Here is a 27993-nt window from a genome sequence, read left to right as displayed (position 1 = left end):
CGGGGCTTGGCGGGGCGCGCGCTCCTGGAGGGTTCGTGCCCGCGCGCCGCCGCCGCCGCCACCACCGTCTCCGTCTCAGTCACGGTGGTTTTTCCACCATCGCCGCCGCCGCCTCCTCCTTCCTTCCTTCCTTCCTCCTCCTCCTCCTCCTCCTCCTCTGTCTCCGCAGTGAGGTCACGGGTGGGCGGCGCGTCAGCGGCTTCTGCTCCTCTGTCGGGGGCAGCCCGGCTGTGAGGTATGGACGGTGAAGCGGGGGAAAGGACGCTCGCTTCTCTCGGAAGAAGGTGAGGCCGGCCGGCCGGCGGGACCCTCGGGGAGGAGAAGCGGGGCAGGGGGAGTTGGGCGTGTGGGGGGGGGGGAGAGACGAGGGTGTATGTATTGGGGGGGGGCTCCGTGTTTATACTGAGGCAATGGGGGGGGGGAGAGAAAGGGATGGTCCCGGGGAGGAAGAGTGATGGGGGAGGGGAATGGAGTGGGGTTAGCCGAGAGCAGTTGCAGGGTGTGTGTGTGTGTATTGCAAAGGGGTTGCCGGGGGGGGGGGGGAAGAAAGACTCGCCTCCTGTCCGGATGGGGGATGGGAAATAGGCTTCCTTTTTGGAGGTGGGGGTAATTATTACTTAGTGTTGTGTGTGTGTGTCGGGGAAGGATCGCTTGCGCGATGGGGATCGGACTAACAACCTCCCTTCCCCAAAATAAGAGGTGGGGGGGGAAAGGATTTCCTTAAACATTTTATTTAATGCAATAAACTAGACAAATATGCATGATTGGGGTGGGTGGAGGGAGGTTTGTTCTGGAGAGCAACGTCGGCCTGGGAAGGGAAGCTGTGGCGTCGGGGGAGGGGAGGACGGAGAGAGAAGGGGCGATACGGCTGGAGGGAGGGGAGGAGGTGAAAATCTGAGGGCGTCTTTGGAGAGACTCTTTGCAGACACTCCGCCCCACACGGCCTAACCTTCCCTCTCCCCCCCCCCCCCGCCGGTCGCCTCTCTGCTAGCTAGACTTAACCTTCCTCGCCGCCTGTCGGGGGAGGAGCGTCTGCAGCAGCAGGTTAAGTCTGATGCCAGAAGGGAAAGGAGTTTAGTTCAGGGCAGGGCAGGGAAATTCCACGAGAAGAAGAAGAGGAGGAGTTGGGGTTCTGGGGCTGGAGGTGTGGAAGGAGATTCCTAGTAAAAGGCGGTGGGGGGAACCGGGGGTGGGGGCGGGTCAGCAGCAGCAGCAGCAGCTTCTACCAGGAATGATTCAGCGCAGGATGTTGTGGGGTGGGGTGGGGGGTGGAGGGCCGCTTTTGTCGGGGTTTGCAAGCAAAGGCACACTCGCATTGGCTGTGGGAATGTTAAGTCATTGCTTTAGGATGTTTCCTGAGAACAGAAGTGTCTGTGGACAAGGAGTTTCCAGACTATAAGGTATTGAGTGAGTGGCTTTCAAAGATTTCCAGCTGCAGGGGACCTTTTCCACACAGACTGACTTGTCTGCTGAGGAACCCCTTGCTCACCTGCTCTGGAATGCCTGCATAATGCGGAGGATTCTGGGAAATGTTCTAGGGTGTGCACACTGTTCGTGCAGTCTGGTGGGCCTCCCCGTTGCTCAGTGTAAACTAAAAAGAGTGGATCTTAGAATAGACAGGTCCAGTTTGCAAAGGCAGGGTGGTGGAAAGTACTGAGTGAAGTACTTTCAAGGAAGCTTGTTTACCATCTTCTCATTAAGGACGCCCTTATACCTTTCTAAGGAATCCTCTGAAGCAGTTTAGAAATGGAGGCTAGTAGCCTTTTCTGCAGTGGCTCCCTGTTTGTGGAATGTTCTCCTCAGGGAGGTTTGCCTGGCACCTTCATTATACACCTTTAGGCGCCAGATGAAACCATTCTTCTTCAACCAGGCTTTGAGCTGACTAACATCCTATATCATTTTAAATGTGTTTGTGTTCTTCTTTTGTATTTATTATGCATATTGTGTTTTTATCTTGTATTTTTATGCTGTGAACTGCCCTGAGATATACGGATGAAGGGTGGTATGCAAATTTAAATAATAATAATACAGGTATTTATATATTTGAGTGTTTCTTCAGGAGGTGGCTTACGGTGGTACCTTGGGTTACAGACGCTTCAGGTTACAGACGCTTCAGGTTACAGACTCCACTAACCCAGAAATAGTACCTCGGGTTAAGAACTTTGCTTCAGGATGAGAACAGAAATCTTGTGGCGGCAGTGGGAGGCCTCGTTAGCTAAAGTGGTGCCTCAGGTTAAGAACAGTTTCAGGTTAAGAACGGACCTCCAGAACGAATTAAGTTCTTAACCCGAGGTACCACTGTATTGCAAAAAGACCTTGGGAGAAGAAATTCTGTTGAGATTTTGCATGTCTTTGGGAGGGTAGACTAAAGGGACTCTTAGGTGGATATTAGTAAGGTTAATGGTTCTTTGTGACATCTTGAATGATTTTTAGGGGAAAGTCTTTCTCTGTGATTTTTTTTTTTTTTTTTTAGGGCTAGGTTTGGATGGAGTGTGGTAATTTGACAAAAAGTTACTCTGGGAAGTGGGAAGCTCTGATTGTCTTTGGGGTAAAATAAATCATGTAATTGTGGTATGTGTGTTGAGGAAGTCTGGAGAAAGACTATTTTGAAAGCATATACATTTAGTCATGGGAGAAGTGAGCTGATTTACATGGTAGATTTTTGAAACTAGTGATGTTAGGGAGTGAGGAACTCCTGTGCTAAATGTGTCCCGTCCCACCCCCCCACAAAAAATGCTGAGTATTAACCAAAAACTAGAAGGGAAGGGTATAGGCAGTTCATGTGTTGAAAGGGAAAATATATTATGTTGGAGTTGCTTTGTCTGAAGCAACAGTAGTGTTGTCATTCTTTATTATTGCATGAGAAACATAAGTTCCAAATGTAAAATGTGTATGGTTGCAGTGCAATTATTTGTGTTTTACATACCAGTTTCAAAAGGCTAAAGGGAACTTTGATTTTCCTAGGACTTCTGCTGTAGATTCTGAATTTACCAAGTATGAGAGAGAAGTGCTCCTTTTTTCAATTCTACAAATTCCAAGAGTATTTTTTTTATTTAAACATGCAATAATTTGTTTCCAAATAATTGTTTTCTCACCACCCCTGTATTTCTAAATAGCTTATATTGTGTAGATTCACTGTGTGATGAAATTGAGAGGAGTTAGCTCCTGGTGATGGGGGTTAGAGACAGCAGAGATAACAAATATGTGAATTGGGAGGGGGTGAGAAATGCATTACAAAGAGAGAGAGAGAGATTTATGGGGAAATGTTGGAGAATTCTGAGACCAGGAAATAGCAATTGGGGCAAGAGGAGAAGGGAACAAAACTGGTGGGAGAGAAACTAACACTTGTCTCCCCTATGTTGTTCCATTCCCCTTCAAAATAGGTTATGGGGTAAATACTGAGTGGAATGTGAGTAAAGCGAACAGAATATGTCGGGGAGGAGAGGAGAAGTCAAGTGGAATATCTGCTTTGCTTACATTCTGCCTAGCTAACTTCAGGACCTGTATTATATGCAGGACAGGCTGTCATTTCATAATATGTCTAAACAGTTGATACATTGAAATGGAGGGGGTGGATAAGATATCAGGAGTGCACATATCTGTATTGTTGAATATGCACAGGTGAATAAATGGGGAACAGGGAGAGGAAATACAAAGATGTGTGCCGGAAGAAAACATGCCTCCTTCCCCCACAAGTAGGGCTAGGCAGCTTTTGGAAATCCTGAGCTGTTCAAGGCTTTATAGGTCAAAACCAGCACTTTGAATTGGGCCTGGGAACTAATCAGCAGTCAGGATTGGTGGGTCAGGATGTAATATGCTCAAACCATCTTGCCCCAGTGTGCAACCTGGCCACCAATTCCTGCACTAGTTGGAAGTTTCTGAACTGTCTTCAGAGGCAGCCCTATGTATAACACATCACAGTAATCTAACCTAGTGGTTACCAGAGCATAGACAACAGTGGTTAGATAGGAGTGCAGCTGGGCCACCTGCCAAAGCTGATAGAAGGACCACTGAGGCCACCTGAGCCTCAAGCGACAGTAAAGGATCCAGAAGTACCTCAAACTGCATACCTGCTACTTCTGAAGCAGTGCAACCCCTCCAAGAGCAGGCAACCTCCCATCCATCCGTTCTAGGGAACTGTCCTAGATCTAGATTGAGCTTCAGTTTGTTGGCTGTCATCCAGTCCATTACCAAGGCAAGATCTTGAGAGATCATGGATTTCTTGTGAATAGTTTTGGTTCTAAGGGAAAATACGCATAGCAATCTCTTTTATTTGACTATTCTTGATTAAGTGTCTGAAAGTAGTGCCCAGAATATTTTAACAAGATAAAGCTTCTATAACTCAAGCTTGCACTCTCACCGATCAAATTATGTTAGTTCAGGAAACACTATTGCTGTGTTAAGTGTGCATATTTAAAATATATGAATTTAATTTGAAACTGTTTGATTGCTTTAGTACATTTCTGATTATAAAATACCTGTCTGTTTTTCTACCCCTCATTCAGATTTTGTGAAAGGATGAACCCAAGAAATCAATTTTGCTGATGGCTGGGAGCTAATTTTCATTTTTCGCAATGGTCACCTATATACATATAGTTACAACCAACAATCTAGGATCAGCTTCCACTCGAGTGTTTATTGGTGAATTAACACTGAGACTGATGGAACTGGAAAACTTTGTTGGACAGTAAATCCAAAACCTTGTCTATGATAGTGCAAATAACAAGATTTGACACATAAAGCTCCCCCTCTTATAGAAGTGTAGGTTTGAAAGCAGCACATCTCAGACTGTGAGAACTTCTGTGTTCTGATGGAAGAGCCTGTAGACATTGAAATCTCCTTCAAAGCTTAACTTTGTACTAAATCACAGTTTTCTATTGGATCAAAATCACTGGATCAGTTTCAAGACCAGTGACTTGAAGATTTGAGGAAAACCTTTTTATATGTGCATTGGGTTGTTCGTTTTATATTTAGTTAATTAGAGAAAAAGTATTTTTGAATGACATATTTCTAGGCGATTCCTTAACTTCAAAGGCTGTGATTTTAAATGCAGAGTGTTGAACTTTGCATTTACCTACTTTGGTGTCTTATTTAATTAAAAGCAGCCATACTGGTTGAGCAGCTGAGACAACCAGGAATTGAGATTTGAAAGACCTGCCAGTGATCAAACTTCAGAGTCACCTATCTAAAGTTCAGCTATGGCAGCTGCACAGACAAACCTTCCCCGTGGTTGTCAGTCAAAGCAAAAGGGGACTGCAGCAGAAGAAGAGGACAGTCCTCCAGCAAAAAAAGCAATGACAGAAATGCATGTAAAACAAACTGTGGCAAATAAATTGCCAACAATAAAGAAGGAACATTTGGATGAATGTGAAGAAAACTTTATGGAGGACAGAGAGGAAGATGCCAAACCAAACACTGCTTCAGCATCTGAGCCCTTGAACTTAAATCCAGGGCTGAAACATACACTGGCACAATTCCACTTAAGTAGCCAGAGTTCGCTGGGAGGACCAGCAGCATTTTCTGCTCGCCATTCTCAAGAAAGCACGTCTTCTGTCTTTGTACCTCTCCCATCGCCCCAGATCCTTCCTGGTCCACTGCTTGTTCCTTCCGACAGCTCTACAGAGCTGACACAGACTTTATTGGAAGGGGAGTCTATATCTTGTTTTAACGTTGGAGGGGAACAGAGACTTTGCCTGCCTCAAGTCTTGAATTCTGTGCTCCGTGACTTTTCTTTACAGCAAATTAACACAGTGTGCGATGAACTTTACATCTATTGCTCTAGGTGCACTTCAGACCAGCTTCACATCTTAAAGGTTTTGGGAATCCTTCCGTTTAATGCCCCGTCTTGTGGGCTGATCACACTGACTGATGCTCAGAGACTATGCAATGCATTGCTGCGCCCTCGCACTTTCCCTCAAAATGGCAGCCTGCTTCACGCGAAGAATTCACTGGCCCAGCTAAAAGAGACAGGCGGTGCCTTTGAAGTAGAGCACGAATGCTTGGGAAAGTGTCAGGGTTTATTTGCTCCACAGTTTTATCTGCAGCCAGATTCGCCATGTATCCAATGTTTAGAGTGCTATTCGATGTTTTCTCCCCAAACATTTGTGATGCATTCTCATCGAGCTCCTGACAAGAGGACCTGCCACTGGGGCTTTGAATCAGCTAAATGGCATTGCTATCTTCATATTAACAAAAAATATCTAGGCAAGCCAGAAGAGAGAAATATGAAGCGTCTCTTGGAAGAAATGAAAGAAAAATTCAGTATGAAAAATCAGAAAATAATCCAGGCTAAAGTAAGTTTATTTATAGTTGTAAAATATTTGCATTTAATTAACATTTAAAATTGCCTTAAAAGTATTCTAAATAGGTGTTTCCTAAATGTAAATTGGACCCTTTTAATTTTTGAAAAACTTAAGTTGTTATCAGGAAGTGTTATCATGGCAAATACAACAAAATAACACTTCACTGTTTTAAAACCCAGGGATATTAGATAAGCTAACAAGTTTGGAATTTTACTTCTTGCTTCCTAACTGACTTAAGTGCATGGAACATCAATTAACATTGATGTACAGACTTGCCTGTTTGATTTTACTTCACACACACGCATGCATGGTTGTTATAAATAGCTTGGCACCAGGCAATGATAAATGTAACCGTGGAGCACTGTCCATTCTACAAAATATGAGTTATTGTCTTTTTCATTAGGTGTTACATGTTGTAAACTGTTCCACAGTTAAATATGGCTAAAGAAAATAGAAGTCATTGTGCTTTATTTAAAAAGAGCACCAAAAGAATACAGATAACGAGACCAACAGATATCTTTTATGCTGGAGCATAGTGTTTAAATATCTATAATTATCTTTTCCATTATAGATTATTATTGTGTCTACTTTTAAAATCCCAGAAGCATCTCGTATTTTCTACCTTCTAAACAGAAAAATGTTGTTTGTTTCAATTCAGAGATGTGAACACCTGGATAAATTTTATATATAAGTAGCCTTTAGGAGTTTTTTCTTTGTCCGTACTATATACCGTGTCTTTCATAACACATCAAAGAAACTACAAATGCACAAACATACAAAACTGCCTTGTATCATCTGCCTTGCCTGATAGAGGTTCCCCAATGTTTCAGCCTTTTCCTAGCATGTGTTGCTTGATTTCATCTAAGCTGGCTTGGAAATAGTATGAATTGAACTTGAGACCTTCTGCATGCAAATTGTGAACTCTATCACTTCTCCAAAAACTCAGCAAAGCTTATTTTGATGGGTGGAAGTTGTCAGAAACTGAGAGCAAGCAAGAAGCACCAAGAGATTCTTTTTAAGCCAGTGTAGATGAGAGGATGGGAAATATGGGCTGGCAGTGGCTCTCCAGGGTTCAGGCAAGGGTCTCTGACAGCCCTACCTGGAGATATGGGGGATTGAACTTGGGACCCTCTGCATGCAAAGCAGATGCTCTGCCACTGAGTGATGGCCTTTATTGAGAGTGACTCAGGATCAGTCCCTGGAATCTCCAATTAATAGTCTTGGATAGCAAGCTAGGGAAAAACCCTGCAGAGATGTTTGCAGACAGAGCAGATGGTAATGGGCTAAAAGAGTCAGTAGTTTAATTTGGTTCTAAGGCATCTTCACATGTTTACGTGGCCCCATCTGATGAAGGCAGCAAGCCTCATCCGCAAAGTGCGATGCAGTCATTTCAAAATGCAGTTTGGGCATATCTGTAGCCATTTCAGCTTCATGCTCACACGCCTAAGAATTCTCGAGAGGAGGCATGAAGATGGGTGGAATCGTTGCATGTATCTTTATAAGGGTAGTGGCAAGCTGTAACTCAATTCCTTCATGGAGAGCAATTGCTATACTGGTGGTTGCACATACCCACATTGAACTTTCCATATCTGTAAATTTCAAATGTCCATGATATGTACCAAAAAACCCCACACACTTCCCCCCTGTTATGCTTGATGGGGAAACAGGAGATGGGAACTCCGAATTCATAACTAGCAAAAGCTTAACTGGCAACAAATGAAACAGCACTAACTTACTCCATCTAAAAGACCAGGTTTTCTAGAGGCGAAACTTAGGCGAGGGGAAAAAGCTAATCACTACCCTTTCCATTTATTGCTTTTCCAATAGTCATAGTAAATAGATAAAAGTTGTAGGATTTTGGTGGATCAACTTCTGTTCATGGATGAGTATATAAATCAGTCCATTTAATCATAGGCTAGCTTCTTCATTTTTCTTATGCTGTCTGCCTGTTGGGAGAAGTGGAGGACAAGTAAAATAAAGTAGCGAGAAGTACAGTTCATGTGAGGTTTTGCCTAGAGGCGTCGTCTCAGCCATGAATTGTCCATTGACTGGCAGTAATACAGCTCTAAATGAATGTTGGACCACAGATGGGTGATTGGGAGCTTACTTGTTCTAGGTACACAGGCCAAGAAGATACTGAACTTGTTATGGCGACAGAAACTATAAATTTCCCAGCTTAATCAGGTTTATATGATCATTAAAGATGTAGCAAGTGTGTTGCTATTCATTAAATGACAACATAGCTTAAGGTATGGTAACTCATTAGACAATATTTTGGCTTACCTTAAAAGAAAATGATTGATACATTGTGTCTCAAGGCTTATAAACAACCTCATTATCGTTTTGTTGCATTCTTGCAATATGGCTAATGAAGGGCTATGTATTACCAAAATATTGTGCTGCATTTACATATTGCTGTATAAATACAGATGACCTTTCCATGAGCCTTCACAATATGAGTTTTAATGAGTGATTTGTGCGAGAGGGAGAATTTAAATAAGGACACAACGAACGACTGCTATGAAGACTATGGTTTTGTTGATGTGCCAATGTGAGACTCCTCATACTTAATAGACCTGGGCTGTCTCGTGGATAGAATATTAAATTACAGTTTCAGGGAATTATATTCTCATCTCATCTTATGTGTAGAATAGTGCTTGTTTGGTAATGGGTGGTTACCTAAAATATGGAAGAAGCGTAGAGCTAAGGACCTCTCTATCAGTATTCTACACTCAACACCATTCCAATAACATGCATGTTCACCTACCTCCCTTCCTCCCTTCCTGCTGGAGGCAGGGTGTTAGCATGTTTGTAGTTGAGCAACTATGCATTTGCATGAAGAAACAGAAGGGACTGCACTGATCTTAAAGTGTATTAAACGTATTTCTGAACATCATTCCAAATCCCCTTTCTTTCAATAGTGGGAGGAAAGAAATATATAAAGAAAGCTGGCTACATCTGAGTTGTGGTGATTCCCCCTCTTTATTTCTAGAGGAACTATTGCTGTTGGGTTTGGGCAAGTTATCTGTAAAATGCAAGACAATTAACATTATCCCAGGAGTAATTGTGCATCTGGGTAAGAATGATACAACTATATCCTCTCCTTTAGCTTAACAGAATGTAAAATGCTACTTAAAGCTTTTATAAGGAGAATTTATATGCGTGAGAATAGGAACATCCTTATCCAGCATTAACAGAAATTCTAGAAACACTCTGCTGCTTCAGCAGTGCTTCTAACACTTCTGAGATGTGAAAAGCAAAGTAGCAAAAGAATAGTTAAGATGCAGTGATTCTGGGGATCTTCACATTTTGATGAGAAAAAAGGGGGTGGAGGAGGGGTAGAGGAATGCCCTTCTGCTAATATGAACTACACCTAACTGGCTTTGGCTGACACCCCCCCAAAAAGACTCTAAATATATCGTAAGTGCTGAAAATGCAAGAATCAGAGAAGCAGTGCTGCATAAGAATTACTCAGGAGGGTAGGGGGAAATTCAAGACGCCTTTATTTTTAAAAAATGTTACTGTTGAAACTTTTGGTCCAATCCTTTTAAAAACATAATGGCGTGGTAAATTTTTATTTGACTCTCATAATATGTTTGCATGTGTCAGAACAGGTTTTTAATTAATTATGATTTGGGGAAGGTTGAAAAGCGAATTAAGTACAGTATCCGAAGCCATAGTGCAAGGTGTTGTTGCCTTCAGGTGCAGAGTTGTTAAAAGGATTGGCATTATCTATGGAGCCGAGATGTTCCATCATTTTTTAGTAACCTCATGATGGATATCGTGTCCTTGTGACACAGTTTGGGAGAAACAAATGTTTTTGAAGGCAAGTTCTTATGATTAGGAACTCCAGCTGTTTTTACTTCTTCTGGTGCACATATACATCTCCATGTGTCTTGTGAAAATAGTGTTTTGTCTCCTCCGCATAAAGCATATGAAATGACTCATCATGGTTTAGCACATACATGAAATGTGCAAAGGGGAAGAAAAAGATCTGTGTACAGATGCAAGCGTTCTGATACGCTGAAACAGATTTGCCCCGGGGAGGATCCCTTTCTTGAAGTTTCACCATCTGTGATCTAAACACAAACATGCTAAAACTCTGTTTCTGTTCTCTGCTTCTCAGTTTCACTATGAATGCTCTGTGCAAAGTTGGTTCTTGGAACAAATTTGCTTTTTAATTTCACAGTATAACTGAGTGGTGAGTAATGAGTAGCCAAAGCACACGCTGGCTCTCAGGTATCGCAGAAGCGGTTTTTAAGAACTTAGATTTATGCTTGTTAGTTGGGATAGAACAACGAGAAGGCAAGGTCATGGGCTAATGGTAAAACTGAATTAATTCTACATCTCTGAAATTCTCACTCATAGCAATTTGCAGTTATCACACAAGTTGAGATGCTATTTCACATGCAGTAGTGCTTTCCATTTAGGCTTTTCGTCCCATTTGAAGTGGCCCAATTTATCCCAATACAACACTTTTCCTACAGAAGAAATATTGTTTGATGTATATGTGTGAAACACATTTTGAAGCGGCAAAGCCATGTGGCTTTTTCAGACAAGGTTTGCATCTAGACTTCTGCCAGCTCCTTCTCGTTACTTTTTTCTGTAAAAATCTACCTGACTAATTTGCTTTGTGATTAAAAGAAAGAGGCTGAAGCCAGTAACTAGGCTTCCTGATCTGAGATTTTTCAGTTATTATTCTACGGGTGCTCCTTCACCGAGGGAAGAACAACATTGTTTGTTCATTCTCTGCAGTCATGTCCTATACTTGCTGAACCTTCAGAAATGAAAGTTGAAATTCTCAAGGTTCTTGGAAGCTGTCATATTTGAAATAAGTATTTTATCTGGCCGTGGAAACCCTAGCTCCTTTCCCATCTTTATCCATTATGAAGGTTTCATACTGATATACATTGCTATGACGATGGTATTAAGAACCTTGACTTAAAATCCCACATGCTGCCATTGACGCAATATATGAATATTTCTGAAGCATGTACTTTGATCAAAAGAAGCACAGGATCACTTTTGGTCATTCATGGGACTCTTTCAAGCCCACCCCATGCCAGTATGGGAGCATTGTCCAGAGCAGGGTCCTATGTGTGGCATAGTATATTTATTGTAGTAAAAAAAGCTGGAAGATGACCAGTTTTCAAGAAAGCTGCTAATTCTTTCATCTGTAATTGGAATGGGGGAAACTGAGGTAATCTTGCTTTTCTACTGTTGCTTCTGTTTTGTTGCCTTGCAATTTCTCCTGCCTAATTTGATGACATTGGAGAAATAATTGTAAAGCAGTTCCTCCAGATCATAACTCTCACAACTGGCATGTTGTATCATAAAACATAAATGCTGATTTTTTTTCTCTCCTCAGGCAGATTCTCAGTATAACCTAGAATTTCAACAATGGTATCCAGTTGTAAAGCAGGAAGCAGATTCCGTTAATCAGCCGCACTCATTCATGCATCCCAGGTAAACATCCTTTTGTCAAGAATATAAGCAGTGAATGCACAACTTGAAGTTTAGAGGGGTAGTCCATATTTTGCGCAAGGATAAGTGAACGTTCTAGAGTTTGGTCACATATGTAACATGTGTCTTAAGAAATTATTTCTTAAGAAATAATTATAGGCCTCCTGAGCCAGGGATGTGGAGGCTGTGATTCCTCATATATTGTTGGATTCTATCTCCCTTCAGAATTATAAGTATCCTGGCCTCAGCCAGGAATTACCGTATTTTTCGCACGATTGGACGCACCGGACCATAGGACGCACCTAGTTTTTTTGGGGGGAAATAAAGGAAAAAAAATTCCCCTTTATTTCCCCCCCAAAAGCAGGTCAGGGAAACCGAACCAGGTCGAGGAACAGCGGGATAGTGGCGCTGCGCCTCCCTGCTGTCCCCCAAGCTTGTGGGGCTGGCCGATGTCTGTCCGGCGGGCGGGGAGCTCTGCTTCAGGGCGCCCCAAGCTTCGGGATTAGCGCGGCGCTTCGCTAGCCCTGGGAGAGCCATGCAACGTCGCGGGGCTCTCCCAGGGCTAGCGAGACCTTGCCGGCACCCAGAAGCTTGGGGCGCGCTGAGCTCCGCGCGCCCCAAGCTTCGGGATTAATGCAGCGCTCCGCTAGCCGCGGCTAGCGGATAGCTTCCTGAAGCCTGGAGAGCGAGAGGGGTCGGTGCGCACCGACCCCTCTCACTCTCCAGGCTTCAGCGAAAGCCTGCATTCGCTCCATAGGACGCACACACATTTTCCCTTGCTTTTTAGGAGGGAAAAAGTGCGTCCTATGGTGCGAAAAATACGGTACAGAATTTGTAATCCAAAAGCATATGGAGGGCCAGATATACCCCATTCTGCTCTAGACCAACCTAGAGCTGAATTTTGGTATTATGGGCCACTTCTTCCAAAGCAGTTTCTACTCTTTTTTTCTTTCTTCTCCTTTTGGTACACTCACTGCAGTTGCTGTTTTACAACTCTTGATTTCTTTGTAAAACTGAGCTTTTGTGCAAGAGTGATATTTACCTGACTTGTATAAGTTTTGTGCAAGATTCATAGAGGTCTTGTGCAAAAGCACCTTATTAACAAACATATATTAATAGAGCCCAGTGTATGTACTGCAGACTCCAAGGTAATCTATTGCATGTACTCGGTGGCATTCCTGAGAGAACAGTTCCTTCGCACCAGGTTGCTAACATTTATTTGTGACTTCAGCATGGGCAATTGATGGAAATGGTCAAACTCAATTATGAAGTTTCAGCCACCAGAAACAAAACAGCTAGCTTGTGTGATCAGGTAAGGAGCAAATGAAAGTATGGTGCAGCGATAAAGGCCACACACCCAAATGTCACCTCACGGGACAAACAGCCCACCCCCCAAAATTTATTAATGACCTTCCACATCCAGCTGTTATTTTTATGTATTGCATCTTCCACATTAAGGTGAAATCCAGAATAAATGCAAACAATTAATAATAATCAGCTGGCATTTTGGTGATGTCTTGTGAGTATGGTGAAAAACATCTGTGCCTAAGCAGCACTGATTCTGCAATAAACGCCTGTCTGGGACCACCTTCATTCTTTTCCTCCAGGGACTTAAACCAGCTGCTAAGAGAAGACCTGCTTGAACACTTAAGCTGCATATGTAGGGAAAATTACTACATAGTTGCTTGAGTGACTGAAGTTGGCTGCCCGGGATATGGGCCTTTTAAGCTTTGTCAAGCGGATGTTGAAAGGAGGAGGCTCAGGAAGTGGATTCTTTGTTCCTTGCTCCTTCCATCTTTTGGGACCAGACCAGTGCAAGTGCAACAGCACTTTCACTGTGCTCTTGCAACCTGTTGTGTCTCCTGGCTCTTCTATCCCAGCTCTTCAGCCCTTCAGTTACCAGCACCTTTTGCTTTAGAGCTTTCTCTTTACTATGCTATGGACTTAGCCCTGCAAGCAATGCAGTTCTGCCCCACTCACATTTTTCTCCAAGCTGAGCTCTTCCCACTTACCTGCAAGGTTGATTACCCTGCTGTAGTTGACACAGATTTCTCTGTTGCCTCTCTCTTAGACTTGCCGGCATATACAATTTAGGCTAATGTAAAGCTGTGTTACAGCAGCAAGTACCAATGTAGTTAGGAAGCAGATTCCTAAAGCGGATGGCGGTGAGGGGTGATTTGTATCAGCCTGTCAAGGAGCTGCTTTTCTCAGGCTAGATTTGGCCCAGAGTTAATTGGGCATATATTGTTGCAGTGTGTGTGTGTGTGTGTGTGTGTGTGTGTGTGTGTGTGTGCAATAGCAACTTCAATCTATATTCAAAATGGTTTTAACATTAAATTGCTGCATGGGAGACTCTACTTGCGCTGTATAGTTGTCCGTCAGTCTCACAAATTAAACGCAGCTGTCTTTCAACCATGTGAAGAGTTGACACGCTTCACGGCTCACTGAAACCATGGGAAGCTCTGCTCTGCTGATGACATGTCTGTATAATGCTGATGTAGCAGTTGAATTATCACATGCACCGTTCCTCAGCTAATTTCACAAACAGAGCACATTGCTTCATTATGGTCACATATCTACCAGCCAAACAGATTCCCTCTGTCCCAGGTATTCGTAATAGCTTTCAAAATGTATCTGGCTTCCATCCCCCAAAGAGAATGTCTTTAAAACATTTTTTTTTAAATTGCACATTATTATTTCAGATTTCTACAGTGTAACACAAATGCAAAAACAGGAAAATGGAAGAGAAAATGTTAAAACAAGCTTAGTCGGTACAGCATGAAGCTGTTAATGTCAGGGTCATGGGTTTGAGCCCCATGTTGGACAAAAGATTCCTGCCTTGCTGGGTCTTGGGCTCAATGACCCTCATATTCCCTTCCAACTATGCAATTCTATGATTCTGTGACTAAAATTTGCTAAAATTGTGTTCTTTGCACCTTCCTTTTCTAAATAGCAGTATGAATTCCCGTGTAGTTGATATTGGGAATAAAATATTATTTAAACTGCATAGGAAATAAGAGTAGTTGAGGCTGCAACGCTGCACTTTTGAAAATATGCTTTTAGGATTTATATGCTGCTATTAGCGTTCAAAGCACTTCCATGTACACAGGATTGCTGAGGTAGTGTACAAGAACCTGCAGAACATGGTGGTGGTGTTATCACTTTCTATACTGCAAATTTTGGAGAGTGGGACTGATGTGATGAATAGAGGCTTGGACTAAGTTATATGAAGGGTCATCTGCTACAGTATGAGATTACCTGAACTCTTCATTATTCATCAGTGGCCCTCATCTGTGGGTTACACCACTTCCTGAGGTTCAATGGATAGTGACATGGGAGAAGGCCATATTTAGCATTCCCTCCTTAGAGGATTTCTCCTGGTGCCAGCTCTGATGTCTGGGCAAATACAAATGCCAAGTACTGAAAGGACATTTCAGCATGTTCTGTAACTGGCTTTAGGTTGTGGTTTTATGCTGGACATCTTTTATGCCTGCTACACATAGAATTTTTTTTCATTTCCACTTGAGAATTATTTTATTATTTTCATCTCCATGAGTTGTCTGCCACCATGGGAATCTTCTACTAAAGTGTGGTCTTTCTTTAAATGTATTAAGACTGTCTACGAAGCTGATGACAGCTCTTTAGCTGCTGCGGTGCAGCTTCTTTACACTATACAATTTTCTTATATGTGTCTCCACTTCAATCTGAGAACACAGGCATTTATCACCTGCTCTGTAGCAATTTGCTTGCAGATGCAGTTTTTGGGAGCAGAAACACTGGTGCAGCCATTCCCACATAATAAACTATGCGTTCCTCAGGTAAATAAGCGAAAACTTAAAATGGTAGGGTTCCTTTGTTAGTTAATAAGGGAAGGAACTGGTTTTACTAGGAATTAATCTGCTCTGTCTTTAAACTAACTCACAGCTGTAACCCTGCTGATACTAATCTGTGGGGAAAAGCGAAGTTGCTCCATTACTATAATGTGGTTTATTTATGCAATGTGAGTGGCATCTTCTGCACAATTTGAGCACTCATAATTTTGTATAATATACAGTTAAATCTATGTGATAAAGTGATAGCCTAAAAGCATCATGCACATTTTCAAGAGTACAGAGTTGAATAAGGTGAGGTACTGTAGTAATACACAAAAACTAAAACTTTCTCTTTATTCATCCTTGCCAATGAGCCATTCATATCTCATGATAGCAACTAGTTGATTTGGTTTCTATCTTGCTTTCCTTAGTTGATTTGTTTTTTATCCTGTTAAACTAAACAATGAATATGCACAACTGTTTTAAAACAGATTTCCATTTTAAATCTGTTCTGGTGTAACCAAAGCCAAATTAATTCATGTTCCCAGGTTTTAAAACCTAAGATGTAATAATAATTCATGGTTCAAATTCAGTTGATTTAAATAATTTTTGTTAATTCTGCTTTTTTCTTTTTTTGTTTCCAGCTACTACTTCTATATGTGTGATAAAATGGTTGCTCCCAATGTCTCCCTTACCTCTTCTGTGCCACAATGTAAAGAAGCTACTAAAACCGCAGAGAAGATTTCAGAGGTAATTAAATCTCTACCGGGACAGTCAGTGAAGCAACACAGCGGTGGCAAACGTAAAAAAGCCATTTTCTTTCAGGATCTTTCTCTTGAAGTACAAGAGAAAGTTGATTTGAAACTTAGTACAGAAGTGTGTGCTAATTCAGGTGAGTAGGAAAAAGAAACATCTTTCTGTACACTTGCATCTTGTAACGTGCAGCTGCTTTCCAGTGTAGCGTTTCAACAATCATTACTTTTCCTACCTTTTTGACTCCTATAGAGCGGCCTGTATCCATTAAACCTGCAAGCAGAAGGAAAGCTGAACAGATCTCTTCCAAAGTGACGACAGAAGACGTGGTAGAAGTAATCAGCAGTGCACAAACTTCATCTCAGACTCTTCCACGTGATACTGGCTGTGATGATGACAAAGGGAAAATGATGGAAGATGTAATGAAAACCTATATAAAACAGCAAGAAAAGCTACATACAATTTTGCAGAAGAAGCAACATCTTCAGATGGTATGGCATGTATTTGCTTTAGCTTTGTTCTGTCTTCTGAAACCTGCTTGTTGCATAACTTTTTGTAGTGGTTTTAAATATTGATTACCGTGAAGTGTTAACTACAGTAATACACAGATAGGATCGTACAAGGTAAAGGCTTGTCTCCTCATTTCAAGTCACATTAACTTAATATACTATAAACTAATATAATCCTGAAATTGCTGACTTGGCTGCCAAACCTCAGGTGTTACTGGAATAATCTTTAGAGTCTAAAGTCACCACCTGGATATGCTTTTTTATTATTGTATGCTAAAATGCCATGACTACATAATTATAAATTCTTACATTGTAGACTGTGTGTCTGCACTGGAGGAAGTGCTCTGGAAATACTCTGTCCAGAGGTTCCTTACACAAAATGCAAAGGATTAGAAGTCTGGAATGGGGATACTTGAGATAGCTTTAGACACAAAACTGAGGTTGTAGATAGCCACTAAGAATTGCCTATAGGGAATTAAGTAGGGAGTTCTACAACACTGATTGCCACGCCTCCCCTTTTCTACCTCTAGGCCACAAATCACTGGCAGCTAGCATAAAGTAAAGGTAAAGGGACCCCTGACCATTAGGTCCAGTCATGTCTGACTCTTGGGTTGCAGCGCTCATCTCGCTTCATTGGCCGAGGGAGCCGGCGTACAGCTTCCGGGTCATGTGGCCAGCATGACTAAGCCGCTTCTGGCGAACCAGAGCAGCACACGGAAACGCTGTTTACCTTCCTGCCAGAGCGGTACCTATTTATCTACTTGCACGTTGATGTATTTATCTGCTTGCACTTTGACATGCTTTCGAACTAGCATAGGCTCCTGTAAATTGATATTGGTGATTAATTTTGTGGATTAAATTACAAGACTGATTTAACCACCGCCATTACAATTTTGACTTGAATGTGGGAGAAAGGGTATCATTTAGTATATACAAAAAACTATCTGAAGCCGTATGGAACAATCCTTCAGCATTCTGTATAGTACTCTGCTGCTATAGAATAGGGCTGTGCATCTGGTTCCAGACAAATCTTGGATCCTGAACTGAACCAAGTTTGATTTGGCCTGATTCGGGATTTATCTAAAGTGGGCTGAGGCAGTTCCAGATCACCTCAGGTCAGGTCTACTGGGAGCAAACCATAGCTATCAAAGGGGTGGGAGAAGGAGATTATGGAGTCATTGCCTCTTTCTCACCACTACCAACCACATGTTTAATTAGGGTTTTAAATCCTAATTTTTAATTAGGGGCTGTGCAAGCCACCTCATTGCATTTGGGACCCGGACTGGGGCCTGATCAAGTTTTCTGAATTAGGAGTGCCTTGCTGAAGCCTACTGTTTAACACTTGGCTCCAGTATTGTGCAGAAAAAGTGAATCAAGTAGACTTTAGGTTTTATACAATCTTATGCTTATGTGTAACATTAGCATGTTAAATAAGCATGAAATTCACTCTGCTGCAAAGGATTAAGGGCTTAATTAGTGTGATTATCTTTGTACCAGCTCTCTGCCAGCTTTTCTATTTACTTGTGGTATGAAACCTTAACACAAGAGCCCTTCTGTGGTTTGAGTGTCTATTAATGACTCTTGCTTGCGTTGTTTAAAAGTGTTAAGTATTTCTAGATTGGTGTACACTGCCCTTTTACAGTGTGGGACTTCACTCAGATAAGAGTAAATATGATCAGTGTAAGTTTGAAAGACATATGCTAAACTCCTGATTCTGCAGTGCGCCCTGAGTAAGTAGCAAGAGCTGCCTGTGCATAACAAGTGGAGATATCAAATTGAATCATGTAGCCTGTGAGCCAGAGAAGCATGAACAAAAATTTGGATGCACTGTTGGATACTTCATATCCCCCCTTAAACATTCATGCAGTTCAGGGGTCGGCAACCTAAGGCCCAATTGCCACAAGCAACTCATGGGGGTCGTTTGACCGGCTCATGAGCCACCCCCGAACCGAGCTGCCCGCTTGGCAAATCCCCTTGCGCTGCGCTAAAGCGGTGCAGCACGGCATGGGGACTCGCTTCTGCGGCACCGGAAATTGTGTCTGCACAGACGCTGGCAATCCAGGCGTGCTCGGCTGGAGTGAACCGGCCCATGCAAGGTAAACCTTGCCAACCCCGATGTAGTTGTTGGCTAGATGTAAATATGCTTGCTAGATTCCATCAGTTAGTGGTGTGCAGTTCCTTCAGGCACATATGTCTGTCCTTGAAGCTGATATAATTTTATTATCTGTATCCTGCCCATCTGACTGGGTTGCCCAAGCCCAGGGGTCTGCAACCCGCGGCTCCGGAGCCGCATGTGGCTCTTTTACATCTTTGCCATGGCTCCGGGGCGGATACTAGCGAGGGGAGGAGGCGCATTGTGCGCCCCGACACTCCTCACTGTGGCGCGCACTGTACTGGCTGTGACGTCGCATGGGGGCGGTGCGTGCGTTAGTCACGCACCGTCCCGACGTCACCTTCCCGCCCGCTGTCAGATCGCAGCTCCGGAGATATATTTGTTTTAAATGTTGCAATGGTTTTGCAGCTCCCAGTTGTTGTTTTTTCTTCGGAAACGGGTCCAAGTGGCTCTTTTTGTCTTAAAGGTTGCAGACCCCTGCCCAAGCCACTCTGGGTGGCAAAATCATAATAAAGCATTAAACATTAAAAAAAACCTTTCCCACCCCAATATTTGGTTTCAAAGTTGAAGGTAGCTTAAAGAAAATATATAGTGATGGCACTAAATAACATTAGGCTTTGAGAACGTTTTAAAGAGTTTGAATGAGAGCATAAAGCGTAGCTGGGTAAAGTGTCAAGGAAGACGATTGTGAGGAGAGGCTGAGAGAAGCCCGAACTCTACAATTCGATGATTCTGTGCTTTAGCTGAGATTCCTGCATTGCAGACGGTTGAACTAGATGACCTTTGGGATCCCTTCCAACTCTACAATTCTATGAAAACAGCTGTTCCAGTGTTAATGTGGATCATCTTGGTTTTTACAGACATACTGAAAAATAGCTAAAGAAACATTATTGGGTTTTGTAGGCGTACTGGAAAATAATTACAGAAACATACTATTTGTAAATTGGAATGGTCAGACATGAATTTCTCCAGTGAGGCAATTAAAACAACAACAGTGCCAAGCTCATTCTTTTTTCAGTGTTCCTGTTTCATATACATACAACAGGGATTTGAAGGGCTGACTCAGGTTACTCAAATTTTACTGTAACGCTGCTAAACTGGTTTTAGTTCACTAGCTGTCAGGTTCATGAACATGATGTGCAAGCTTGTAATAGGTAATACAGTGGTACCTCTGGTTGCGAACGGGATCTGTTCCAGAGGCCCGTTCGCAACATGAAAAGCCTGCAACCTGAAGCGCCGTATCTGCGCAGGTGTACGGCATGATTTGGTGCTTCTGCGCAGGTGCGAAGCGCAATTTAGCACTTCTGTGCATGCGCGAGCGGCAAAACCCGGAAGTAACCCTTTCTGGTACTTCTGAGTCGCCACGGGACGCAACCTGAAAAAACGTATCATGAAGCAAGGTAACGTGAGGTATGACTGTACAGCGTGTGTGCAAACTTACTGAAATGGTCTGTATTGATGAACAAATTTTGGTAGGCATAGGAAGTTACTGCATACCAAGTCAAGACTGTTGGTCCACCTTGCACAGTATTGCAGAGTTTCATACAGGAGCGAGTCTTTCCCACCCTTACTAGGAGATGCTGTGGATTGAAGCTGGAACATTTTGCATGCAAAGTACATCCTTTGCCACTGAGCCTACAGTATGATTTTTGCATACATCAAACAATCTAGTTTTTATGGACTGTAGAAGCCAAACATAGTTATATATATATTTGTAAGAAAAGCTGCCAAGAACATGAAATTTATCCATTCTCTGGTTTCAAATAAGTGCCACAAAACTTGAAGCTATATTCTGCATAACAAAAATGATAGTGACCGTAGAAGTTTACAATATAGAAATAAATGCTTTGTGCTTTTGTGGTGTTTCTAACACTGTGTAATTCTGGTCATTTTCTTCACAGGAAGTAGAAATGTTAAGTAGTTCAAAAGCCATGAAGGAGTTAACAGAAGAGCAGCAGAATTTGCAAAAAGAACTTGAATCTTTGCAGACTGAGCATGCTCAAAGAATGCAAGAGTTTTATGTTGAGCAAAGGGACTTGGAGAAGAAGTTAGAGCAGGTAATAAAGCAAAAATGTACCTGCGATTCTAACTTGGAAAAGGACAAAGAAGCAGAATATGCAGCTCAGGTGAGCACAAAACATTAGTTTAACCTGGTTGTTGGTCTTCGCTTCTTAATTACCTATGAAATTGCTGCTGGAGCATAGCAAATAGCAGAGAATACTTTATATTGCAAAGACAGTTTTAAAGAAGATGGTTTAATGTATTATGATGATGATGATGCCTGACTTAAATTTTTGATACAAGTTTGGTATGTCCCCTAAATTCTTGTTAAAAAATTATCCTCTCTGATTATAGAATGGGTTTTATTAAGCATTTGGTATCACCACTGGAACCAGAAATATCAACATGCTTTAAAAGACTGGCATGTGTTGAGTACGGCTGATTTTCTGTACCAAGCAGGGCCTGTAAAAAGTATTCCTTATATAGTTTTTATATTAAATTCATTTTTCAGTTCCAGTCAGTACACTGATCTATTTTTGTGCCTTTGTTCTATTATGGATTAATTTAAGCTTTTTCAGTTTTATTAACTAGGTTTGTCTCTCTTCCCCTTCTTCCCCAGTATATCTTTTATCTTCTTAATAAATGGACTAAAGCCCTTATTAGAGATGCTAGTGAGTTGGCTCTACCACAGTCAGTTGACTAATCCAAAAGAACCATAGTTTTGATATATTTAAGGCAGGGGATTTCACTTTTCCACTGAATTGTGGCTTGAGGCTTATACCTTTGGGTGTCATGAATAGTATTCCCTTGAGTGTACTGACTGGCAGATTACAATGAGTTTACAATTCCTCTAGATCTAAGACCTCCTTTTTTAAAATAATAATTTTTATTAGTTTTCAATTACAATCCAATAATAGCCTCATTATAACAAAACCAATTTATAAAACAATTATTAATACCAATTGTTCAAATTCCATATTATATAATTTAGATAAAGTGCCCCCCTGCTCGCTAGATTTGATAATTTTTCTATATTTCTGCATGCCAAAATCTTACTAATTTCCATTGCATTCTGGTCATTATATTAATCCCTTGTACAACACTTCAATATTAATAACGTCTTCTAGTGTTGACACATTAAATGATTTATAAAACTACAAGTGAGGAACTCAAACTATATGTTTGTTCTTCCTGTGTATGGCACTTATTCTGTCTGTGGTGTTTCTTCCTGTCCTTGTAAGATGCTATGTCTTTCTTTACCCCGGTTGTTGCTGTTATTCATCATGCCTTGGTTGGAGCTGATATCTCATTGTTCCAGAAGTTTATCCATAGCTCTGTCCCGTGCGTCATTGCTTTGCAACTTTTTGCAGTTGCAGAAGACACTCTGTCCCAGTAAATAACCTGTTTTCACCATTTTTCCTCTCCGCCTGGGAAGAAGAGTGGTCTGTCAAACTGCAGATGACTCAGTAAAGAACCTTATCAGTTCTTTAACAGTTCACAGACTCCTTCATCCTTCCTTCCAACTGAAGATAAATGAGCAATCATACTTCCAACTAAATCAAATCCCAAGTCCTCTTAGTGTTATTCAGTTCACTTCGTAAATAATAACAGACGGGGAAGAGTCAGCTCTAAGTTTCCATCGTAAACCTTTTGCAAAATAGAGCCTCCTTCCCTTTCCCCTTTTTTTACACACAGTTCTGTTTGATGTTATATTCCATATTTATAATCCAATTTCTTCTATCCCTGCTTGTACAACTATAATTTGAACTAACATACAGAGGAGAGTTGCCGAATCATAAATGTAGAGAAGAAAACTTTAAAGAAACCATAGGCTCCCCTCCCACCACCATCTTTTGCTGTGAATTAAGTCAGTGGCGTAGCGTGGGGGGTGCAGGGGGGGCCGGGCGCGACATCTGGGGTTAGGGCAAATCCACGGGTTAGGGGGGCAAATCCACAGGTTAGGGGGCGCAAATTACTTGCCTTGCCCCGGGTGCTGGCAACCCATGCTACGCCGCTGAATTAAGTCTTATCTCAAGTTCCAACCTTAAAGTCCTTGCAGTTGGTTAGTTCCGCAGTTTGTGATCTCATCTCTTCTAGCATGCACCTGTATTTTAGTCCAATTAAGCTCTAGTTAACAGGAGAAGCTCTGCTTCTTGATGACACTATTGGAGGGTTTTTGGCAGGCAAAGTGCTTTTGCACTCAGCGCCTCCCTGCCCCTCTCCTTCCATGCCGGAGTGAGAGCCAGTACTGCAAGTGAAGCCCATTCCCTGCCCCCACCCCTGGAGGGAATTTGCAAGGAAAATTACCCTCAATCCTTTGCCAGCGATCTCCCATTGTCATGGGGGCTGCCTCCATTAAGGCAGAGAGGAACTGGAAGCCCAGATCTAATACATCATTGGGACATTAGTTCTGAAAAGGAGATTAGAATCATATCTGACATTATTTGAATGGGAGTCAAGTCCATACTTCTTTAGTTAGGATAACAACAATAATGGATTGTTATCCTAGTTCGTTTCCTTGAATCATAGCGTTAAAAGAAACCCCAAAGGTTATCAAGCCGAATTTCCCCTCGTAAACAAGCTTGCAAATGTTCTTACTAGCCTTGTATGAGGCCAAGAGCTGGTGTTTCTGTGCTGGTTGAAGAAGAAGGGAAGACCCTTATCCCATTGCTGTCATGGAAACACAAGATGCTAGGCTAGTGTAAAAAAAGTCTTCTGTCAAATGGCCCAGCAGAGGAGGATCAGAACCTGAAGGGAAGAAAAATGGTTTCCTTTCCTCCACAGCCAACTTGGAAACCAAGCAGATTGCTAGAGGAGGAATGGAGACATCCATCCCTCTTGCCTCCCCTCTCACACACCTGTGTGGAATCTATGCATGGAATTCCCGATCAACTATTGCCTCTGGATTGAATCATTAAATACAAGACTGACTTAATGATGGAGCTGTTCATTTATAAACACTCCAGTTCTCATTAAAGGTTATACAGTGTTACCCTGGTTGTCAAACTTAAATCCGTTCCAGGAGTCTGTTCGACTCCCGGAACCATTAGAAAACCAAGGCATGGTTTCTGATTGGCTGCAGGAGCTTCCTGCACTCAATCGGAAGCTGCGTCGGACATTTGGCTTCCGTAGAACGTTTGCAAACTGGAACACTCATTTCCAGGTTTGTGGCGTTTGGGAGCCGATTTGTTCAACAACCAAGATACCACTGTACGTAGTAGAAAAGGTCACAATTTTTCCTGCACATGGGTAGCTTAAGCAATCTGAACCATGCATGAATTGATCCTGTATATCACTGATTTTACTTCAAAGTAAGTGTATGTAAGATCCCATAATTAGATTGTAAATCATTTGTTAGGAACACTTTCTAGTATGCTGGTAGTAAAGAAACCCTGTTACATTTGTGCTGAAATGTAAAATTTATACTAAAGCTCTCCACTAGATGGCTTCTATAGCTCACTAATTCCAGAGGAATCTTGGTCTACATATTTCTGTTTGGTAAATTGGCTTATGTGTGTCATGAGGAATCCATTTCCCAGAATGGCCCGGTTCTTAATGTTGAACTGTGGTTTAATGTGAATGAGTAATGTGCTGGTGCATGCTTCTTGAAATTCTCCATTTTGGTCCTACCTCACTTTTGGTCACAACAAACCACAAGCCTTGACTTCTTGTGACATCTGAAGTTAGAACTGTGGTTTATGTCAAGACTAGCCATGACTAGTAGCCAAGGTTAGCTCTTGGTTTACTGCTTCATTGTTTGGGGAAAACAAACCATGAGCTGGATTCAGGCGACACGAGAAGTCATGATTTGTGGTTGTTGCTCCCAGTGTGGTGTGGGGTAGAAGCAAGGCGGAAATCTTTGAACTGACTATGCCAGCGCCCTGCTTGTTTGCATTAAATCGTAATTAAACATGAACTGTGGTTTAATGTTGATTACAGTCATTGTTGCCTTAGATCAAATTATGGCCTTGCACAGGCCAGCATATTACCAAGGTCCACTCCTGCACACATATGTATGTCTATTTTTGCCTTTTGCTAAGTTGCTTTGAAGGTAGGGTGAGATACAAGTCAAATAAATAAATAAATAAATAGAAATGTGATGCTGATTATTATGCACTGAATATTCTGCATGTCCTGTTTTGCTGCTTGTGGCCTCCCCTTTGCTGTCACCCCACCTCTGCACCTCTCTTAACTGCATTGCATGGTGAGATTTTGCTGGAAACTAGTGCTGCTGGCGGCTAATTGGAGGCGAGTTGGGGACTGCCGCTTGGCTTCCACTTTTTGAAGCAGGCACCACACATTGCCGCACCAGTGGGCTCGAGTCTGTACACACCTTACTTAATGTTGTTTCAGAAACAACCACATGGTTTCTAGAGTTGTATGGATGGGGATACATTAATAAGTTTTTAAACCTTTTCTCTCCTTTTAAAAATTTGCAGCTGGCAGAGCTAAGGCAGAGGCTGGATCACGCTGAGGCCGATCGACAGGAGCTTCAAGATGAACTGAGACAGGAACGAGAAGCGAGGCAAAAGTTGGAGATGATGATCAAGGAATTAAAACTTCAGATTCAGAAGTCTTCAAAAAACGGCAAAGGGAAATGAAAGTGCCAACGAGATTGTATCTGCACTTTCTCAGCAGGGCTAATAAATGTCCTGCCAAGGGGAAGTCAAGCCATGGATCAGCGAAGGTATTGGGACAATCATGGGGAACTTTTCCTATGTGAGCAGAGCATCAATGGAGTAGGAGTTGTTGCAATTCCCAATCATTTCAATGACGTTTTGCACAAGGGAAGTTCCCAGTAGATTGTGTCCGATTTATGCATTTAAATCTGTAATGATACACCTTTGTAAAACTTCCAGACTGACAAAATCTGTATTTATGTTGCTTTCGTTCCTTCCTTTTTATGGTTTTCAGCAGTGTTGAAACCACTGGTTGTATCCAGCACTGCTATTCTGCTCGCAAAGCAGACTTTCACTTGTACAGTAGAATTTCCTCTTCTTCTTTTCTCCCCTATAACCCCCTGCATATCCTCAAATCAGCTTTTGTAGGTTGGGGGAGCTTCCAGAGCAGATGTTGGGGGGACATGCAAGGAGAGGAAGAGGAAGCATTGGATACAACCCGTAGTGTTTTACACTCCTCAGTCTAACTTTATTTTACAAGCTGTTTCGAGGGCTCTATATACTTTTTACTGAGTGCAACTTTGGTTTCTTTCAAAATATGCAGGAGCTGCATATTTGCTTTCTATTGCATGCAGTCCATTTTCATAAAATGGTTTATATAGTTCCAAGAATCTAAAGCAGAAAGAAGAGATTGTAGAGAATTTGCTGCCATGCATTGTTCTAGCCTGATACTTCATTTTGATTATTAAAGCTGGATTGAGAACTGCTAACTGGTAATTATTCAACAGCGAACATTTTCAAAATGCAGATTTTCACACAGTTAACTGTCCGTTATTAACTGTTAAAATGCCAAATGCCAATTCTTTCAGTACCCTGCTGAATGCTGTTATGAAAAGGAGTTGCTGAAGTAGAAACTGAGATATTTTATTTTCAAAGCTTCCCATTCACTCTCAGCTTCTTTGGGTAACTCTTCAAGCAATGATGACAGAAAATGTCACTTTTGATACTGTTCTTTGAGGATTCCCAAACACCTTTGGAAGTTTGAAAATGTCAGCCTTATTTTGTAGAGTGGCAATTTTAACCCTCAGCTGAGTGGGTTACTTCATTAGCAATAAAGTTCTCATTCCTGGATTTTCTTTGAGCACAGGAAAGTGGGTGGTCTTGACATTTTAAAAGTATTTTAAAAGTTGAGGGGGAACAAATGGAGTCTGTGATATTGTGAAAGTGATGCTAATAAGGTTCATTTAAACGGCAAAGTAAAATTGCTATCATTTGTAAACAACATAGTTATTAAACCTTTACTTCTTTTGAAAAGAAATGCTAAGATCCTTATTGGGACATCTGACGTTTAGTGTGCTGATAGGCTGGTGCCAGTAATCAAGTAGTTCAGTTCCAGTGTTTTTTCCAATGGAAACCAAACAGATAAAGTACATTAACAGAAGGGAAATAAATTGGTGGATTATTAATTTATTTTTTTTAGATGCTTACGTATAAACTTCAATGGACAATTTTTTTGTTGGTGGAAACCTGAGTACAGTTTGGGTTATCCAGAAGGAAAGGCAGTTCTGTTATATAGAAGTTAAAATAGATCAGGTAGACAAATATCTAATTGCTCAAAAGTATTGTATTTGAATGGCTTTTGGTGAAGAGGGGCAGGGAAATCATCTTCAAAACCTAGGCCTACATTCAGATCATTGAACATAAAAAGCAACGTGACCAATATATTTCACAGAAATTCTAGCTTCGTTGCCCTGTCCTAGCTATAGGTGCTGCATGCCATTGAAACCACAAAAATGTGTGTGGGATACGCATTGCATCATGGGATGGGACGGTGCCTTTGCATGAACAACCAGATCCAGCTCACTGGGTAGGACAGACCTGCTGCTCTAGCTTTCCAGTAAGTGAGTTGCTGTTGCTTACTGGAAACGTGTGGAGATGTCAGATCACAGCAAGCACACATACAGGGGAGCTGCATTTGCACCCCAACCTCCCTGCCACATCCCCTACTCCCTCCTGGTAAACAGCACCCCCACCTACTAGGAATCTAACATAGTGGCTCTGTCTCACTTGACAAGCCACTTCTGCAAACGACAACTGCAGATAGTGATGTCCAACTCTGTGTGCATCCCCATCTGATCTGCATGTTGTGGAGGCCCGCTACATGTGTGGACCTGGAGCATTTACCGTATTTTTTGCTCTATAAGACTCACTTTTTCCCTCCTAAAAAGTAAGGGGAAATGTGTGTAAGTCTTGTGGAGCGAATGCAGGCTGCATAGCTATCATAGAAGCCAGAACAGCAAGAGGGATTGCTGCTTTCGCTGCACAGCGATCCCTCTTGCTGTTCTGGCTTCTGGGATTCAGAATATTTTTTTTCTTGTTTTCCTCCTCCAAAAACTAGGTGCGTCTTGTGGTCTGGTGCAT

At 42.0% G+C, this 27993-nt stretch overlaps 1 protein-coding gene across 2 annotated transcripts; it reads left to right on the top strand.

The window, feature by feature from the left end:
• Positions 1–79: 79 nt before the first annotated feature.
• SKIL (SKI like proto-oncogene) lies at positions 80–27038 on the top strand. Of its 2 annotated transcripts, none has more exons than XM_028731560.2 (7): positions 80–235; positions 4506–6293; positions 11671–11768; positions 16222–16469; positions 16583–16821; positions 20854–21078; positions 25393–27038. In XM_028731560.2, the coding sequence occupies exons 2-7, from the start codon at positions 5199–5201 to the stop codon at positions 25552–25554; spliced, it is 2067 nt and encodes a 688-aa protein (XP_028587393.2). In that variant the 5' UTR covers positions 80–235; positions 4506–5198; the 3' UTR covers positions 25555–27038. The 2 variants fall into 2 exon arrangements, with proteins under 2 accessions (XP_028587393.2, XP_028587392.2); XM_028731559.2 differs by having other exon boundaries at positions 80–284.
• Positions 27039–27993: the final 955 nt, after the last annotated feature.

This window comes from Podarcis muralis, chromosome 6 (assembly GCF_964188315.1).
Source record: "Podarcis muralis chromosome 6, rPodMur119.hap1.1, whole genome shotgun sequence".
In the NCBI taxonomy this organism is placed as follows: Eukaryota; Metazoa; Chordata; class Lepidosauria; order Squamata; family Lacertidae; genus Podarcis; species Podarcis muralis.
The sequence above is the reverse complement of the archived record's forward strand: the minus strand, read 5'-3'. Positions and strand labels throughout refer to the sequence as shown.